General features: G+C 32.5%; 2 protein-coding genes and 1 non-coding gene across 3 annotated transcripts in view; 1 reads left to right on the top strand and 2 right to left on the bottom strand.

The window, feature by feature from the left end:
- Window positions 1-20,350, bottom strand: part of oaf (out at first) — a 192,064-nt gene that overhangs the window by 88,847 nt on the left and 82,867 nt on the right. The window lies entirely within an intron of this gene.
- Window positions 10,786-20,350, top strand: part of LOC135835519 (medium-chain acyl-CoA ligase ACSF2, mitochondrial-like) — a 55,306-nt gene continuing 45,741 nt past the window's right edge. Inside the window, exons 1-3 of the mRNA XM_065349785.1 lie at window positions 10,786-10,903; window positions 14,931-15,009; window positions 16,627-16,849. Coding sequence (XP_065205857.1) covers window positions 14,960-15,009; window positions 16,627-16,849 — 273 coding nt within the window. The 5' untranslated portion in view covers window positions 10,786-10,903; window positions 14,931-14,959. The remainder of the gene's footprint in view (window positions 10,904-14,930; window positions 15,010-16,626; window positions 16,850-20,350) is intronic.
- TRNAE-UUC (transfer RNA glutamic acid (anticodon UUC)) lies at window positions 17,210-17,281 on the bottom strand. The gene has a single exon. It is a non-coding gene; the product is annotated as a tRNA-Glu (tRNA).

Raw genomic sequence — 20,350 nt, 5'->3', positions numbered from 1 at the left:
AACATGCTCTTTCCAAAAATCGCGATCCCGTTCAAATCGGAGGCGGGCATCTCAAGAGGTTTTCTTGTAAGTGCTAATGCATTTTCAGAGGAAAAAATAAAATGAATATGCAAAAAAAAAAAAAAGACAATCCGTACTTCATAAGTTTATATGTACGTATTATCCAGAGAACACGGGATGGGCGTCCAGTGAAAAATGGATAAATGAAATAATATTTTTATAATTCAACCAATTAGAACTTATATTCTTACTTTATTCTACGTGTAATTCAAAATATGTACTTGATTTTTCAAATTTTTCGGATTCACAATTCACCAATAATTGAAACATGCGCACTGCGCAGGTTGGTAAAGTATTGTGGCATGCACTTTCGATTTAGCTGCATTCAGTTCAGCAATTTTTTTCGTCTATGGGACAACTCTCTTGTTAACGAGAATATAAAATGACATAACTACTGGATTGCCAATTTTTGGTTCATGATATCGGGTACATCATATTGGAAAAAATTGGTAAATTGCAAACAATTTACTAAGATTATTAGATTGATGAAAGCACAGGTATTTATCTACCTCTCGTAAGTGCAACACCTTGATAACAATATTTATTAAATTTTCATTTTTTCAAATCAGAATTTTACAATAGTCATTAAAATTTTCAAGTAATTTTATTTTTAGTTCATATTTTGCTTTATCATGCCAGATACTTCAATCAAACACTCCACTGCAACCACCACCTTTACGAAATGATTTGCCCAAGCCCAACAATTATAAATACAACTGAATTGTAGGTGAACATTGCCAGTATTTTGAAAGTCTTTGAGGCTCTTTTTTCAAGTCTTACTATTGTTTTATGATTTATTTCAGTTATATCTACTTGTCGATTTTCGTTTCATGGTGTTTTCTATTCAATTTTGTTAACAATTTGAATAGTACATACTAGTACCTATCAAAAATGAGATGTAACGGAACAGAAACTCCGTGCAAGAGATGTATTTCAGCAGAAAGAGAACATCGAAATCGAATGACTGTCCGTGAATTTCATAGTCAGCAAAATTCTGGTTGTAGGTTAACCCTTCAAGCGATCACCACAAAGCATGGAATCAAGAAATCAACTTTACACGGCCACCTCAGTGGAAAATCTAAAAAATTCCATTGAGGAAGAAACCTACTCTTTACTGCCGAACAGGAAGAAACAATTATAAACGAATTAATGGCCGAGATGATCAAATTTATAATAATGACAGACACGGAATAGCAAAAATTCATTTTCAAAGTCGTCGAACAAAATAACATGGAGCATCTTCAATGATGACAACGAAGAAATTATCTTGGCAGAATTATAGGCGGAAATGCTGCAAGCTATAATAATGTCCAAAACGGAAAAAAGAAAATTCACTGAATCCATAGGTGAACATAGCCAGTATTTTGAAATTTTCTCAAGGCTCTTCTTCTTCATACCAATTTTTGTTTAGTGTGTTGTTTTTCTTTATAATTTCTCAACCATCATTTTTCAATTTTTGTTTTGTCCATTTTAATTGTTTTTAATACTTAAGCAATAAAAAATGTGTAACGGAACGGCATGTGAAAAATGTGTTACTGCCAAGGACAGAAGTTGCGGAATCACCATGGCCTTCAACAAATTTAATCAACATCAGGTATCACTTCAAGTGGTTGCTACGAAGTAAAAATCAACTCTGCAGGATCATCTAAGTGGGAAATTGAAGAAATTCCATTGAGGAATGAACCGACTCTTCACTCCAGCACAAGAAAACATAATTAACGCTTTAATATATTATAAGTACCTAGTCAATAAATAATCAACAAATAATTTTTAATTTCATTTCTCACTTACTATAATATTGTCAATTTGTTTTGTGTGCTTTTCTTTTCAATTTTTCAATTTTTAAAAAATAAACAATTGTGTAACAGTACTGCTGCTAACAAGTGCAAGAAATGTATTGCCAAGGAAAGAGGATGCCAAATCCAAATGGTAGTGAATGACTTTCATAATGAAAATTCAACTCTTGAAGTGGTCACTACAAGGCATGGAATCAAAAAATCAACTCTGCACAATCACCTCAGTGGTAAATTGAAAAAACGTGTCAGAGGAGGGAGCCTACTCTTCACTCCTGCACAAGAAGAAATAATCAAAAAGGAATTGACTATTGAAAATTTGCATTCAAAATTGTTTATAAATCGAAACCGACAACACATATCTAGATCCGGAAGCAGAATATCCACAATATCTGACCCAAAAATTAAAGGTACTAACACCTCAATTTACTACTTACACTAATAAAATGCTTAGCAAATAATTTTTTCTTATATTTCTTTGTGTCATTTGGTTTTTTGAAATGTAAAATCAAGATATAACTCAATTTTACTACAATAATTTCAAAAAACATCCAACTTTTGAAAAGAAGCAATTAATTAATAATAAGAGAGACAAAAATTACTTTTTAAACTTGATTTTTCACTGTCTCCTATCCAGTCAACTTGTAAAATAATAACATTACCTGAGCTTTGGGTACATGATTGACTGGTGTTGGGATGATTGGCCAGTAGTTGAACTACTGTTTCCAGGGGGCGCCAGCTTATCGAAAAATATTATCCAGAGTTCTTAAAAAAAGCATTCGCGGAGGCTCATCCCTTGCCCCCCATATATTTGAATTGTCAGCAGTTTTCAAATGCAAATTATTTTAAGAATAAAATTTGATGAGAACAGCACAAAGGGCTGAAGAGTGTATCTTATTTTCAACTTCTGAAATGGGCTGATATAGCATTCACATTTGCTCACGCAAGACATGAAATTATTTTTTTTAAATTACTTACCTAAATTTGTATTCAATTTTATACTGAGCTAGAGTTCTTTTTGAAAATTCAATTCAATTTTAAAAAGCTACCAGTAATCGGGACATGAAACCTTCAGCTCAAGACTCCAGTGGAAGAAAATGGATTAAAATTCTTTCTACTTGAAAATCTTTAGCAGAACTTGTATTAAAAGCTGTCATCGATTGATAAGCGAACTGTCATAAAATTAATAATTGAGCCGTCTCTCACTCATTGTCAAAATAACAGTCTCTCACTCATTGTCAAAATAACAATCAGAATAATTCATTTTTCTCAAAGAACGTGATTTTTTAGTTTAATGAATGTTTCAGAAAATTGTACAAAAAATTTGAATTCGGACTAGCTACCTGGAAAAAATAATCGCATGATAATCAGGGCACTACAACCTGCTGGACTGAAATCCAGCATTTTTTTTCAGAATGGGAATTTTAATGGTAGAAAACACTTAGAATCATAAAATGATTTATCAATGTCGTTAATTGAATCATGTAAGCATTTGGTAGGTATTTAGATAAAGAAAATCCATTCCACATTTTCGAAGTAACTTTCAGTTAAGTACATTAAACCACTTAAGATACATTTACATACTATGATTCTAAAAATTGGTATCGTTACACTCCAGAATATTCCCATTCCCCAATAGTTTCAGAAATGATATCTTTCCATGTTTCAGCATGATTGGGGCCATGCTATTTGACAAGAAAATATTTTCAGATTTCCTAAAAAGTAAGCCATTGCATTGGCGCATATACTCAACTGGTCGTAGAACCCAAAAGGTTGCCTTCGATTTCGAATCACTACATTCATAATTCTCAAAATAGGGTTCGGGCGACGAAAATAAAAGAGTAGGTAGTAGGTACCTACGTACATACGAAATTTTAGCTTTCTTGGTCAACTTTGTAGAATTTTGTTTTTTCGGATTCTGAAAAATTCACCGAAAATTCAAGCACGCGTAGATTGGTACATAATGTATGTACCTATTTTGTAAAATAACCTGGCTAAAAAACGCAATCTTTGATTCATGAATGTGACTGAATCAGACGAAACGGTTCGTCTTTGTACCTACATCATATTCGAAAAAATTAGATAAGATTGTAAGAAATCCACACCGACCGCCATATTAATGAGAACCTGTGTACTATTCCTGTTGCCTCCTACGTGCAAAACTTGATGTAAATATTTATTGAATTTTAAAAACTTATTTTCTATTTTCAGCGCACATTCCGCTTTTCGAAAGGTAGTAGGTAGGTATTAAGAAAAAAAATTGCCAATTTTGACATCGACGATTTTTTGAACTATAGCTTTATGGTCGACCAAGCGTTCTAACTGCAAACGAAAAACGTGTAGACAGAGAGGGTAGAGCAGCGTTCCGCGTTTTGTACTCACGCAACCAAAAACATCCCCTAACCGATTGTGAAAACTGGTTCGACCAATCAGAACGCTCCACTCCAACCACCACCTTTAGGAAATGTTTTGCGCAAAAATTATAAATACAACTGAATCATAGGTGAACATTGCCAGTATTTTGAAATTGTTCCGAGGCTCTTTGTCGATTTTCGTTGTTGTGTGTTTTTCTTCTTTATTTTTTAATTTTTTTCAATAGTAACAACAACTGAGCCCAGAATTGAAATGGCCGCTAATGTTCCACACAGAGAGCCAAATCGAAATCGGCTACAACTTCAACCTCGTAATAGAAGGATTCGTGTCTTATTCAATGAGACTGAGGAATTGCGCATAAAGGAAAAATTAATGGAAGAAATGTCGAAAAAACCAAATATGACCGACATCGAGAAAAGGAAATATATATACGAATTTTGTGAGTATATCAGAATGCCACATCAGTTTGATCGTAAAGAAAAAATAGCGGGCCGAAAATGGTTCGTGTCGTTTGCTAGACGACATGAAATATACCCGATTCAGTAGCGTGCCTAATGTTTGCAATGATTTTTTCTTTTTTTTCTTTCTGTAATTTGATTTTTTACATTTCCTTTTTTTTATTTTTCATTATTTTTGTAATTAACTGTAAGTACTCGTAGGTATGTATTATGTAAAATTTAAGTCACTAAGATTATATTATACTCGAATTGAATTACACTACTTATAACGATAATTTTTTGCAATCGACTTTTATTTTCATCAATAATTCAAATAAAGCGAGGAAAAATAATCAAAAAGTGATGAGTACCTACGGATATGAAAAAAAAAATTATTGGTACCTATTTGTTCAATAAAAACGAGATATAGTTGAAAGATTGAAGCAGGTAAATAATTAACGTTGAGCAAAATTAAAGCAGGAGCAGGAAAGTTGGTAAAATTCCTGTTCTGCTTCGAGTGAATTTTTTCGTGTTTTTGAGCGTTTGAGTAATTTTAAAACAGGTAAATACTACAAAGTTAAAAATTCGTTTTTTTAATGTCAGAATTTATCGCTACCAACGCAAAATTGATGAAGAACGGTTAGAAGAATTTAATATTGAAGGTAAGTGCCATAACATACTATACTCAAAAAGGTGTGCATTATTTGGTTTCTCCGACTTGATCATATTTACCATGATTTACTAGCATTTTTCAACTCACTCAAATTTTCATTAAAAATTGTAAGATATTAGATACTTGATAGCAAAAAGGTTTTGTGATTTATTTTTTAAGCTCTCAAATTGAGCGATTGTTTTAAAAAAAAATGATAATAGTACTTAATTAAAGGAATTGATTCGAAGAATTGGCTAGATAGATTCGAAAGGTCGCAGTAATTAATGAAGACTGCAAGTAAAACGAAAATTCTCGCAATTATGATTTTCAATTTCCAAAAATACTATGGTCGCCGGAGAGAATTTTGGGCGATTATTTTTTAAAGTAATTTCCCTCGCGGAATTTTACGCAGTCGAATATTAAAAAATTTCGAGAATGAAGTTATTGAAAAATTCGTCTCATAAAAAAATATGAGCATAGTTAAGCAGGATAAAATCAGAAAATTTTTAGATTTGACCGGTAGAAACGGTGTTTTGGAAATTTGAGTCAGAAAATTGTCAATTCGGGTTTAGCAGAATAATTCATCTTGCCCCTTCTTACAAAAATTTTTCTGATGAGTAGTATAATGTATTGAAAAATCCTAAAATTTGCTCTAGGCTGAAGAATAGCTCGAAATTACCACTAATCTATTCGCGAAGTTGAAGGAAAGATTTTGAATCACTGCTAGCTTTGAATGCAAATTTCGTTAAATTTTGATTTTTTCAAATTGAATTTCTCAAAAATTAGCCAAAAATCAAAATACAAAACACAAAACCTGAAATTCAAACAATAAGAACGCTGAATTCCCAAAGTGGAGTAAAATCGAAGCAGAAAACTTGGTAAGATTCCTCCTATGCCCAGAGTGACTTTTTTGGCGTACCTATTAATCTACATATTACGAGTAAATCGCCGTTTCATTCAATAAAATAATAAAAAATATTAATATAAATTTAAAAATTCATTTCCTCACATGTTATATTACCACACAACAATTAATGAAAAACGCACGCTGTCAGAAGAAAATTATTACAAAAATTTATATCTACCGAAGATAATTACTAGTACTTACATATATCTATACGAAAGTAGGTACATAGTACATACGTATCCCTCGGACCTACCATCCAAATTCAAAAAATGTTGAAGGAAGTCAAAAAAAAAAACATTGTGTTATTTAATAATTTAAAATGTGCGAAAAAGGTGAAAACTACACGCAAACTACAACTTCTCGTATCATGAATTTTCGAAATACTCAGTTAAACTATGGGTGAGATTTTGAGAATTATATCACAAAAGGAACTAAGTACTATGTAAGTATGTACCTCCAAAAAAAGCGTTTTTCTGTTTTGCCATATGAACCACGACGCTTCACCCAGTCATATAATTACTTAATTGAAATTCAAAAAATTTAAAGGAATCCAAAAAATTGAACCCTACATAAAAAATGTACCCACAAATGTTCATTTTGAGTTCAAAATCACTCACTGTACCTCATTTTAGACTTCTTCTGAGCAGTAGAACATTCCCAAATATTCAGATTTCTGGTGGAGTTCGTATTTTGAAAACATTACATGTATCTTCCACTCTCTTAAGAAACTGTTTTACATAAGCATTTCAAATACAAATCGATCGAGAATTATGATTGCCAATATTTTGAAAAGTCTCCGAGGCTCATCTCCACATCATAATTTTAAGTTTGTTTAGAAGTTTGCTTAGTTTTTTTGGATCTTTCCGCGATTTTTTGTGTATTTAGTATTGATTTTTGTACATTAGAAAACATGACTACTATTATGTCACGCATATTTTAAAAAAAAAAAAAAACTGGGATTATGCAAGCCATTTGAGACTATTGTGAAGATTTCAAGGCTCTTTACATCTCAAAGTATTTTTTGTTAGTGTCAAAGTTTAGTGCATTTTGTCAGTAGATTTGTTCATATAATGTTTTGTTTTTTTTTTCATTTCAATTTTTAAAAATGTGTGACGTATTAACCTGCACAATCAACCATAAGGATAAAGAAAGATCGACAAGACTTACAATCACTGTGGAGTTAGTGAACAGTGGAAGTCCGTTGAACGCTACAGCTATTCATTTCAATCTACCTCCATTAACACTCCATGACCACGTTACCAAAAAATCTTCAAAATTTACGAGAGGAAGAAATCAATCCATCAGTAAAAAGGATGAAGCGAAAATCACCGCATTATTGAGGGAACGTATAAAGCAGAAATTTTTCCTCATGACTAAAACAGAGAAATGCCAGAAAGTGTAAGTATCAAATTGTAGAAAGGGAGGAAAATCAAGCACTATTTTAACAACAAGGAAAGAATGGCTGGATGTAAGTGGTTTTCCGCGTTTGTCCCCAAGAATAAAAAAATTCTAGATTAATCTACACAAGCAGTTGAGTACTAGACATACCTATTTCAATACTCTACCTTTCAAAAAGAGGCACATGAAATACTTGTACATTTTTTAAAAACCCATTTCAACAACTACTTCAAGCAGCCACTACAAGGCATGGCATAGGAAAGTCCACTCTACAAATCCATCTTTTTTGTATTTTTGTGTAATATGTTTGTATTAGTTTTTGTTTTGTTTTTCCCCCTTAGTTTTATATATTTTTTAAATACTTATTTTGATAATAATGTGTGAAGAAAAATGTTAAATAGGTTCATCCTGGGACAGAGAAACCCAAGGAGCAAATACATATATAAAATTAAGATCTCATATCCGAAGAACTAGGCCAAGATACTGGTGAATTTATAATTCGAGATAAAAATAACAAAATTAGCAGCGGAAATACCACCATCATCTCGAAAACGATATTTCCTGAAGTGATTTACAATTGTGAGACCAAAACTGCCTATATAGATTGTCCAGGATTCAACGATCGTGGTCAAAATGAAGCCTACGATAGTACAAAGTTGTGAAGAAATATAGATTTAAACACAATGACCGACACAGAACAGCGAAAATTCATCTTCAAAATAGTGGAACAACATAAAATGGAACACAATTTTAATCAGGAGACAAAACTGGCAGGACGAAAATGGTTTCCATTGTTTATTAATCAAAATTGACAACATATAGAGCTGATCCCAGAAGCAGAATATTCAGAGTACTGCAACAACTTGTATATAAAATAGCACTAAGATATGGAACCAGTCATCATTTTAACCACCTTAGATCCAATTCCAGAAGCAGAATATCCGCAATATTTCACACAACTTTCCACCCAAAAAATAAAAGGCATCAACACCTCAATTTACTGTACTAATAAACTGCTTAACAAATAATTTTTTCTTATATTTCTTTCTGTCATTTGTTTTTTTAAAAATTTAAATCAAGATCTAACTCAATTTTTCTACAATAATTTTAAAAAACTTTCAACTTTTGAAAAGAAGTTGAACTTTAAAAGAAAGTAATTAATTAATAAGAAGAGACAAAAATTACTTTTTATACTCAATTTTCAACTGTCTCCTATCCAGTGGACTTGTAAAATATAACATCGACCATCTACACTGACCTACTTCTTATTTTTGCTCTACCTATTTCAGACTCTATTTTTAATTGTCTCCTATCTGGTCAACTTGTAAAATAAAACATAACTTGAGCTTAGGTTGCATGCTAGACCAGTTTTGGGATGATTGGCCAGTAGTTGAACTACTGTTTCCAGGGGGCGCCAGCTTATCGAAAAATATTATCCAGAGTTCTTAAAAAAAGCATTCGTGGAGGCTCATCCCTTGCCCCCCATACATTTGAATTCTCAGTAGTTGTTTGATACAAATTATTGAAAAGTCATTGCCAATTTCACACAAGTAATAAAATTTGATGAGAACAACACAGAGAGCTGAAGTATTTGTAACTAAAAATTTTCAACTTCTGAAATTGAAGCATGTATAAGTTACGTTCTCACTTTTCACAGCTAGGTAAGTACATGTTGAGAAATGACAAAATTCAAAAATACTATCGAGAGAAATGTGTTTTTCAAACGATTCCAGTTTCGTTAAATTTTAATTTTTTCAAACGTTTCTTAAAAATTTGCCAAAAATCATTGTACAAGTAGGTACCTCTACCCTACCTATATGAAATTCCAACACCTGAAATTTGGTCTTGTGGTGTATTTTTGGATAATTTTTCAGAACATTCAGATCAATTTTAATTCGGCTAAGGTTGCAGTTCTTCAATTGTTCTCATTTAAGACTTCTTATTTTTATACTTAGTATCTAGTAATGTACAGAAAGTATCCTGTCTTCATTACGTTTTGTGATGTGCGTTCCTTTCAGTAGGTACACTTTTCTTCAACTTTTTTCATGCTCAAGTTATTTTGCAGTGATCACTCAGTTCGTCGAATATAATAAACTTTTTGAGCAAAGTGAACCAATGTCAATAAATCCTTCAATAAAAAATGCGTAAATTCATGAAGATTTGACTTTTTTCACAAATGGGTCAAAAATTCACTTTTGAATTGGAAACGGTCAAGAGGGTACAAAATAAGCAACGATAAAAGTTATAGGTCTTAGAGCTCATTTTCAATTACTCCATTAGATCGATTTGAAATTTTCAGAGTTTTGAGTATAAGAGGGAGAAATACGCGAAAACGAGTAAGCCATATAACATTTTCGATCATTCAATCCAAACACTACAGCACAAAAAAAATCCTTCCCTGCGATTCGGGCGAAGATTAATATTAAAAGTATTGGAGTTGTTCAATAGATCGCACCACTAACTACTAAACTAACGTGAAGAAACTTTAAAACTCATTCGAGGCTCCAAAAAGAACAAAGTGCGATAGCTTTCGAATCGGGTTGATCCTGTAGACACATAAGACGATATCTTGCCGAAAATCCTCTTCTTTATAAAACAACCCCTTTTTTGAAAATTTGATTTTTTCACTTTTTCTGGAATTTACAAATCGGTTGAAAATTCGCTTTCGAACTCACGCTCCTGGAATTTCGTTGTAGCTACCTACAACGATCGAGAGGCTGCTCGATAAATGTCGACAAAAGTTATACTTATATAGGTCCCAAAATCAACGTCTTAATACAACGATATTTAATTGATTCGATCTTTGATGAAAAAATGAAGCCCACAATGGGCATCGTGGTATCTACCACCTTATGTTCATTTCAACAATACCAAATCTATCCACATGATCTATATTTATTCCACTCTATGTTTGTGTGTCTTCGAACAGAATTAATCAGTTAATTTTCTCATCACATTATATCGTCAATCGAACATATGAATGCATAAGCCTCACATACGAGTTCAATATAGGTAAGTAATACCTGTAATAGGCATTAGATAAAGTGTAGCCCTCTTTCAAAATATTTAAATCACTTCACAACCGAACACTTGGTACACGATGTACGAGCATTATAAAGTCTAATTCATTTCTGGATTTTAATTAATACTATCGATCATTTGGATAATTTTTCGTCATCGAAGTATTTAGTCGTGAACCATTATCGATGACGTGCGTATGTTCGTGTTTATAATGAGACAGTGATTCGTTGTGTGTGTTTTTTAGACAAAAAGGAGTTATACAGTGAGTATTTTTATGATCAAAAGTATTCGAGATGACAGAAAATAACATGATTTTCACTCAAATATGTAGTGAAAATACTCGTAACAATGTGATATACTCAAGTAAAGGCACAACCATGTGGTATGTATTTACGTCATTTTGAGATGAATCCAAATTGATAAAAAGTTTCAGCAGCCTTGATGAACCAGGTCATAAATCCCTAGCTCGGCTACTTGACGAACCAACCGTACGACAGATGCATGAAATTTCGTTCCTTTTTTAAAAGTACATAATAGCATAGCTTATGTCCATTTTCAAATCAATTGAACAACATTTTCTAAATGGGCATTTTCCAAAATAGATTTTTGAGAATGATGGATTTTCTCACAAATTAAGTAAGGCACAAATTGACTACGAAGTCTTACGCAAGAAATTTCACATTTATCATTCCGTTACAAAATTTTTTTAGTTCAGTTTAAACTTAGAAGAAATTGTTGAAGTACTCAATAGTGCTGCCTAAAATTAATTCAACTAGGTATCTGAGATACGTAGTTGGTAAAACACAAAACTGTGCATTGGTCGAATAGTTACGCACAAAAACAAGACAAAAAGTTGTAATTTATTCAATCGTCACCTTTGTGAACGTTTACACTAAGTTTTCCTAAATGATGATACTTCAGCAATAGGCAGTAATCATTCATTTTTAATAATGCATGATTAGATAAAACCGTTCATCGACCTACTTCCTTTGTGAAGAGCACTTGTCTTGCCGCAATTTCCACTTATTTGCATGAAAATTGCAACAGTATAAGTATTACGAATATAAGGTAGGATTAAATGCATATGTGTAGTTGTGTATTATCTCAACATTAAAAATCACAACGACAACGCCTAATAAAAATGTCCTACAGTAACATGGTTCTTTTCCAACTCCAAATATATGTAGGTACTATATTATTCATATCAATACTTTGACATCCCTTCATCTCCCATGAATCACTGATAATGATGATCGCACGTTCATCATTAAAACGTAAAGAATCATGAAGTGTTTCAGTTACAAAGTATAAGAAATTTTCGCTCAACCCATGTCACGTTGAATTTCATCAAAAGGAGAAAAATTACAACGAAATATTCATACAATATTCAAATTTTGACACCGCTTTCAAGCTTCTCTAACGTTAGTATACGTTGTGTGACTTTAATAAAAGTTTATTTTAAATTGAACCCATCTCAAGATGACGTGAATACCTTAAGGATATCTTTTTACTCGAGTTTATCACGTTTATATTTACATTTTAATCTTTAATGTTGCAAACTTTACATCTGTCACTTTCACAATTTCGCTACAAAAACAATGAAGCCATTGAAGAGAAATTAATTGCGGCTGCAACTTGTTGCATTTTATACTCAGCACTTCAATTTTTTTTCTTTTAGCACGATTAAAAAATTACATTGTTATTGAAGGAAAGTGATTTGATAATCTTTTTCTAAATATTTTCGAATTTGATACGAAAAAAATAACACCAGAGTAAAGGGTGTTGTATTTTTTCATCGATTCGTCTACTTTAAAATTGGCGATATTCGATTCATTTTTTGGTTTCAAGTAAGTATATCCTTTCGATTTCAAATTCAAGAAGTTTAGGTTGACAGGTTTCCCAAGGATTCCGACGAATTCAAATACATACGGGTAATTCTCAGAAAAAGGGTCGATTTTGATATGCATAATTTTGAAAAACGAAAATCATTTTTTTGGAAAATTTCAAGTGGGAATCATTTGTATATGTGTCCCAGATCCCTTTTCTAGTGTTGGCCTCAATTCAATTCCCCCCCACTGTGGTCCCCGGCCCCCCTAAAACGGCGATAATTAGAATTCGACCCTCATCGATGTGTAATATGTCGATTGACATGTTTTCAAGGTCGTAGAATTCGAATCTGGAGTTATTTTTTTTGTAGAGGTGGAGGGTGAGGCGTGGGGAGGGGGAAAAGTCAAATTTTGCTTATATTATCGTGTAATATGTCGATTTATGTTTTTCAGGCCGCAGAGTTCGAATCTGGACTTATTTTTTTGGTAGGGGTAGAGGTGAAGTGTGGGGAGGGAGAAAATGTAAAATTTTGCTTGTATTATCGTGTAATATGCCGACTAGCGCGATAAAAGTACAGCTGTCTGAAATTTGGCCAAGTCGAAGGACAAATGGGCGCTGGACAAGCCGAAGGACAATCTGAACGTTTTTTCGTTTCTAGCCTTACCTACTGGACATTATTCGATTTTTAACACGTAATAAATGTGTACTTATCATGTAGAATAACTTCCCCTGCTCAATTATTGGTTTTGGCGGGTTCATTGGCGTAAATGAAAACACCAAGTCAAAGGACACAGATTTTGCGAAATATCAAAACTTCACAGATAAGTACGATCAGAACGAGCTGTAATGTAGTTTTTAAAAAGAACGGTACGGGGTAACATTTCTATGAGAACTGTGAACCAGTGCAGCCACTCACCAGAAAAAAATGTTGGATTGGGAAGCTACCAATTGAAAATTGCTCGAAAATTTGCGCAAAAAGTGTGTGACAGTTTTCAAATGTGAATTGTGAGCTTCCTATAGACTTATTGCAATTGCAATTTGCACAATAAGAGACCTTCATGTTCTATGATAATGAGAATGTGTCAATTTTTCCAAAAAAAAATGAAGTTCATGACACTTTATAACATTCATTTTCAAAAACATGATGTGTGAGAGCCAAGTCGAAGGACATTTGGGGTATAAAATCAAATGTACACCAATGAAAGGAGGGTCTAAAAACCTCAATACCATGTGTGAAATGTGTGCGGGGTCATTCTTGAATGGACCAAAAAAAAAAAAAAAAAAATTCATGCTAAAACCGTTGAGAAATTTGCCATGTACACGAATTTTACCTTTTTCTGAGAATTACCCATACACACCAGTCACTATTCGGAGGAAAACATCTCATTTTCTAATCTCTATTACTGATCGTCATGTTCATTTCACTCTGTTTTTGATTGAAATTAATATTCTGTGTTAGCCTATACATTATTAAATCACGAGGGAGCATCCCATAGTATAATTAAGAGAAGAGAAACATGAGTGTGAACATTTTTCAAGAGAATTCATAGGTACCTAGTGAAAAAACAATCTCACGGATTTCACAACATTTTGGAAATTCTATTCGTATTTCATGCGATGTGAAATATCACCTTCCTTGCTTTAAACACAAAACTGGTTTTTTTACTCATTATAAAAAGGCGTCAGACGAATTTTCTCATTTACGCCATACTCATTGTTGTGGTGATCTTCGACAAAAATCTATGCGTTTCCTCGTAGCCATGATTACAATCTTTTTTATTCATCCATTTTTTTTTTGTTTTCGTGAAAAGATAAATGCAGATATTTTACATATGTATCATTAGGTACCTATTTAAAATTTCGGACTATGGCTTATACGCGGAATCACTCATTTTTCGCTTTAGTCGTATTAATTAGACAGTTGACAGTTACACGTATTCATATTATTCATCAATTTTACGTCTTTTGAAATTAACGGATGTTTTTCAGATTTTACGTATTTTTCGTCATCTCAGTAGACCTAAGAACAGGAGCCTTTGTGTAACAAAAGGAGTAAAGATAAGCGTAGTGGTTTCGTTTTTCTTAGAATTTGTTATGTTCAGCTTCAGTCAATAGCATAGAATATCTACCTGACTTTTTTTAGCACCTCGTCTTTACATATACCTACCTATTTAAAACAAACTCGAGTACCAAACTAGAAAAAAATTAGGACCAAGGTCCAAACCGATTTCAGTTCCCTTTTCAACCCATGCCAACTAATCACTGATTATATCAGTAGGCTTTTCGTTAATTTGAATTTATGTACAATATTACATATTACTTATCTCTACAGTAAAAATTTCAAGTAAAAAAAAACACTCCGAAATGAACGAGTGCACAGTAGAATATTTAAAAACATACCAGCGACCAGCACTTTACGTTTCATGTCACATAAGTTAAACGTGAATAATTTTTTGTTTCAGAATTTTACAGTTCACAATTCGATATCAAAATGCACGAAAAAATAGAAAATGTGACCAATGGAAACAATGCTCCTACTACGTAAGCGGTTTTCAAGTATCAATTGTAAAAAACTATATACCCTTCAACTAACAAGGGAACGTCTCGAGGTGACCACCTCAGATTCAACTGTACTGCGATTTATGGAAACAGCATGGTTTGAAACCACGATAACAAACATTTTAATATTCCAAAGTTATTTTTCAATTTTCAAGAGATTTTTGAATCTCCGAAATTTATTATTTTCGATAATTTCTGTTTTCGAAAAAACCATGCAACATTATCTATTCAATAAAAATTATGAAAATTGGGCCTGAAATTAATATCCACGAATTTCAGTATTTTCGCGCCTTTCGGGCATTTTGAAGCCTTCAGTGTGATTTTCGATTACTCCAGAATTTTTGAATTTCATCTCCAAAGGGCTTTGAAATTTGGACGAATGGCTATATTTTGTCTAAAACCAACCCTAAACCCCAATTTCCTAAATAACAGTAAATTTTCGAATTATCCCCTCATGAACGTAGTTACCTAAAAAAAATGCACTTTGCGGTCTACCTACTTCTGGGAATCGACTCGAATGTGGATAAACTCGTCGAACTGATCGAGACTAGACCAAAAATTCGAGTAGAAGATACAATTGCTAGCACAAATTCAAAAAAAATCCCATAGAACAAAAAAAATTCCTCTGAATAATTCTGCTAAAAAAAACACACAATCAAGGTATCCAGATCCACCTAGAAATTGGTCCAAATTCAACTCTTTCAACAAGTCGATAATAAGACACAACTTGGTTTTTAGCTGGCTCAATTAATTTTTGTGCCATTATAGGACAAATTCAAAAATTTTGGGGAAAATGAAAATTGGGTTGGAGGCTCCAGAATGTCAAAAATAGTTGAATTCGGTTTGAAGGAGTTGATAGGTAAGTTGAAATCATAATTTTTCTCATTTTAACTGAATAGATAAATAGGTATTTAAAAAGTAAATAACATAATTGAAAATGAATCGCCAAAAATGGTCAATTTTGAATTTTTAAAAATCTTTCAAGAATCGAAAAATGAATTTTGAAAGCTTAATTTTGGTTACAGGAATTTCAAACATGTTCTTTTCAAAAATTAAAATATTTTTTTCTCAAAACGTATCGCCAAGAATTTGGATTCTAATAACACACAGCACCAATAAATCTAATAAGTTTTCCAAAAAAAATAAAAATAAATAAATAGTAGGTAACTTAAATGATATCTCAGTTGATCTATTAAAAATGCGTGAGAGATGCAACACTATTTCGCCTAAAATTGTAAGTTTGCTTCCCAAACTAAATGCATCCATCATGTTTTTATCCTTGTTTTAGAAGTTGTGAGAGATTATTAGAGAATGGTCTGATTTTTTCATACACTAATTGCCCCCAAAAAATTGACTCCCTTCCCTCTAAAATCGATATTTTTTGGCTACAAGTCTATATCAAGAACAAAAGAATTTTCAATCAAACATTGAACAACCATCTCAAATTTCTACCAACAAAACGTTCAGCATTTAAAAAAAAAACCAAAGAACAATTACAGGGAAAAAAGTTGACTCATCTAATTGGAATTCATGCAAATGAACGAATTAACCTAATTAAAAGCGAAAGTGTGACTGTGAACTCGAACTTTTGTTCAACAGAATCGAACAAACGGAAAAACGTTACTACGAATCCGAAGAGAAATTACTCCAGGATGCGGAAATTCGAAGGAACTTAAGTTACTGGAAAAACGCTGGCACCGAAACGCTCAAAAATGTAACGATAAATGAGCTTTTCATTCAATGTGTTGAAAAATACGGAGACAGACAAGCAATATGTGTACATCGAGGGTCAAGGTTGACCTACAAACAAGTATTACCGCAGGTAAAGATATTCGATCATAATTGTTAATTAAGTAAATTGAACTTGACCTTTCATTTACCGATACGATTTACGTAATCATTAATGTATGCATACTGTCCTATTAAATACCATGTGGTCGAAAAGCTTCCGAAACATGTGTTCGTCGAAAAACGTATAGTACCACATAAATATTTCATTCATATACGATTCTCGTATTTCCACTTCAACATTTTGATGCACCATACCCATACTAAAGAATACTTCAATTTTAATTCACGTAAAAATCGAGAAATTTCGTTCGAATAATATTTTAAAAACTTATTCGATGACGATAAAATCGAGCAAAAATATAAATTCGAATAAAAAAATTAAAAAAATTTGTTCCCGTGCCGGGAATCGAACCCGGGCCTTCTGGGTGAAAGCCAGATATCCTAGCCACTAGACCACACGGGAGATGAGAGAATTGGACCAAAAAGCAGCATACTACCGGAGACAGGCATACATTCACATCTTGAGTAAAACTAACCGCAGATAATCGTATCAAAAATCATTTCAGTTATAAAATCGGCCAAGTTTTTTCATTTCAGGGGTTTTGACTAATTCAAAAAAAAATCGTTGAGAGTAAAAGATGACAAAACAGAAAAATTTTCCACTCGAAAATGCAATGTGAATGTCACACGATCGTGATTACATGAGTCATGATCCAGTCGAAATTTGTCAGATTAATCTTACAAGGGTTGAAAAAACTGACTGTGAGACTGTATCCCCCCTCCCTTCCTCTCCCTAAAAACCAACAGATCACCTATCAATTAAAAAATTGCCGCGTATTACCTTATATGGCTCTCTGTAATTATTCTGATGACTGAATAATTGAAAAAATGAAAATTCATTTGGAAGAAAAAAAATGTCATCAAAATACTTACAGGGAAAGAGAAAGGGTAACTACAACTTTGAAAAATAAAATGTTAAGATAGGTAAAGGTATAGGTAAGTGTTGTTTTTTTCTCGTGTTTCGACAGAACATGGATATGCACCTGCATCAGGACTTATCTCAAGATATCAAGAACTGAAACTGAATTTTTTCAACAATTACGTGATCGTTTCAATTTTTGATATTACACGAAAGTCGTAATTATGTACTATTATTTAAGGGAAGGCAGAATGGAAAAAATGTTGAAATCTGCAGTTTTTTTTTTGAATATCGTCTCTAGAAAAAAATTGTGACACATGGGCGATTGGAAATTCAATTCTTACGATTACATGGCAATGACCATGCTGAATACTGATCTTTCAGAAAATTAAAACTTCAAACTAGGTAGGTTCTCTCTAAGGTTTTGACTGTCATGGTATCTGACGGATTTTTTTTTTTTTTAAATCACTACTTCTTCACCACCTTTCTTAAACCAAATTTTCGAAAAGCTATCCATAAAATTTCGAAATAAAAAAGCAAGACTTTGGCAGGATTTTTAACGGGACATTTTTTAAACACTTGAGATTTTATAAGAAAGGGCAGCCGGTGGGGGGGGGGTTGAGGCAATCGCTGTTCCAATGTCTTTCTCTTTAAACATCCCAAGATTTTTTTCAAACAAGCGGATGTCGAAAATATAATTTGATTACATATTTCAATTTTTTATTTTATCTTCACCTTCAAGGTTCTTGCTAATAAATAATGTAATGAAATAGGGCGAATAAAAAACTTTCTTCAACATAAAATCTTTTTTTTTTATACAAAAAAATTTGATGGAAAAATTGATATCTTCTTCAAATCTGGAATTTTTTAAACGATGTTTTTTGAGAGATGGGTTAAGTTATACAAAATTTATTACTTTGCTTCAAAATTTGAAATTTAAAATGATGATTTTTTTTGAAAAACTCAAAATTGAAAAAAAAAATCAAATGAGCCCGAACGAAGCGAGGTCAAGAGCTTTCAAAAATGCATGTCTTGAGTTGTAAAAAAAAAAAGAGTTTCTTTATTCAGACAAGAGTTTATTTTTCTGATTCAAACTTCGAACATTTCTTGAATTTGAACAATAAGTTTTTCACTCGGAAAAAGAGTAAATAGCACGAGCGAAGCGAGGGCAAAAGCTCTTAAAAATATGTAATTCAAGCTCTAAAAAAGTCGACAAATGAGCTCTTTTCTACGGAATGAAGATCGAGAAAGAGGAACGCTTTTGAATTTTTCTTTTTTTTCACTACCTTTTCAACAAAATTCACTAGGTACTTTTTCACTATACTTTCACTACATACATGTTTGATTCTCTAAAACTTTGATTACCACAAATTTTTTTCATTTCGGGTGACTTTGTTTTCGCGTAAAATTCAAAAAACTGTTATCGTGAATTAAAAAATGTCATTTCAAGAGTATTCGTGGACTTGTCGAGAGGGTAAGAAGATTTCTTCCAATCAAAAAATTGATCATGATATTCGATTCAGCATCTCAAATTGTATCTGAAATGATGGTTGGTTGGAAGTTTAAAATTTTTGATTTTCAAAATACAAAGTAGAAAAATATACACGTATTTTTGATAATGACTCTATATTTTGGGAGGCCCTGGCACTGGTATCTCACCCTTTTCTAATAAAAACATCTATGAGGCAGAAATTTTGTATGGTGAGTCTCTGAATCAAAGAATACAACATATCAAAATTTGAGCAAAATCAAAGAACCTTTATTCCAACGTTGGGTTGGTTTATTGAATTGTCCTCAACCTTTTAGGATCTTTACCTGTGTAACAATTTCATCTTACATAAAACGTGATTAAAGCCTTTTTGTAGCAAATTTTATGTAGAGCCATCCTGTTTACGACCACTTTCCTCGTAGGAGCAATATTTTCAGAGAAAAACGCAATCTCACCCCTCTCTTGAGCGACGTCAACGATGGGACCATAATGTATTCTACAAAAGATGGTACTCCTCTCTGTTCGGATTAATTTGCACGCGAGCGTACTTATGGAGTTTTATTAATTTTAAAATCCATGTTTATAATATGAACATCTATGTATTCCAAAACGCTACTAAATAGGACATTTCTTTTCATCTTCAAACATTTAAGTATAAAAAAATTCCATCTCGATATTCTAAAAAATAGATTGATGACTTGACGTACAAGAACCAAAAAGCTACAAATGCTTTCCTATAACGGATATACCGGATATACCTACACACGAGTATCGTTTTCTTTAAAAAGTATACAATTTAAGAAAGTAATTATTCACCCTTTTGATAGCAATTTCTACAGTTTTTACAACAGATAGTTCCTAGAATAAATAATTGATCAGGGAGACTGTCTAGTCTTATTCATTTCAAAAATATGTACCCGTAAAGACGGCACCGCCAACTTATACATACGTATACTCATTATATTAGTTGGAATTAAGCCATGTGTAGAAAATACGATGCGAATAAAGGGATACAAAAAAATAATATAAACAAATTTCCAAGTAAAAATCTATATAGCTACTGGCTATGGACTCGTGCTTCGAAACATCATTTGTACTCGTGTCATTTAGCGAGAAAATAATGA

Source organism: Planococcus citri, chromosome 2 (assembly GCF_950023065.1).
Source record: "Planococcus citri chromosome 2, ihPlaCitr1.1, whole genome shotgun sequence".
In the NCBI taxonomy this organism is placed as follows: domain Eukaryota; kingdom Metazoa; phylum Arthropoda; class Insecta; order Hemiptera; family Pseudococcidae; genus Planococcus; species Planococcus citri.
The sequence above is the reverse complement of the archived record's forward strand: the minus strand, read 5'-3'. Positions and strand labels throughout refer to the sequence as shown.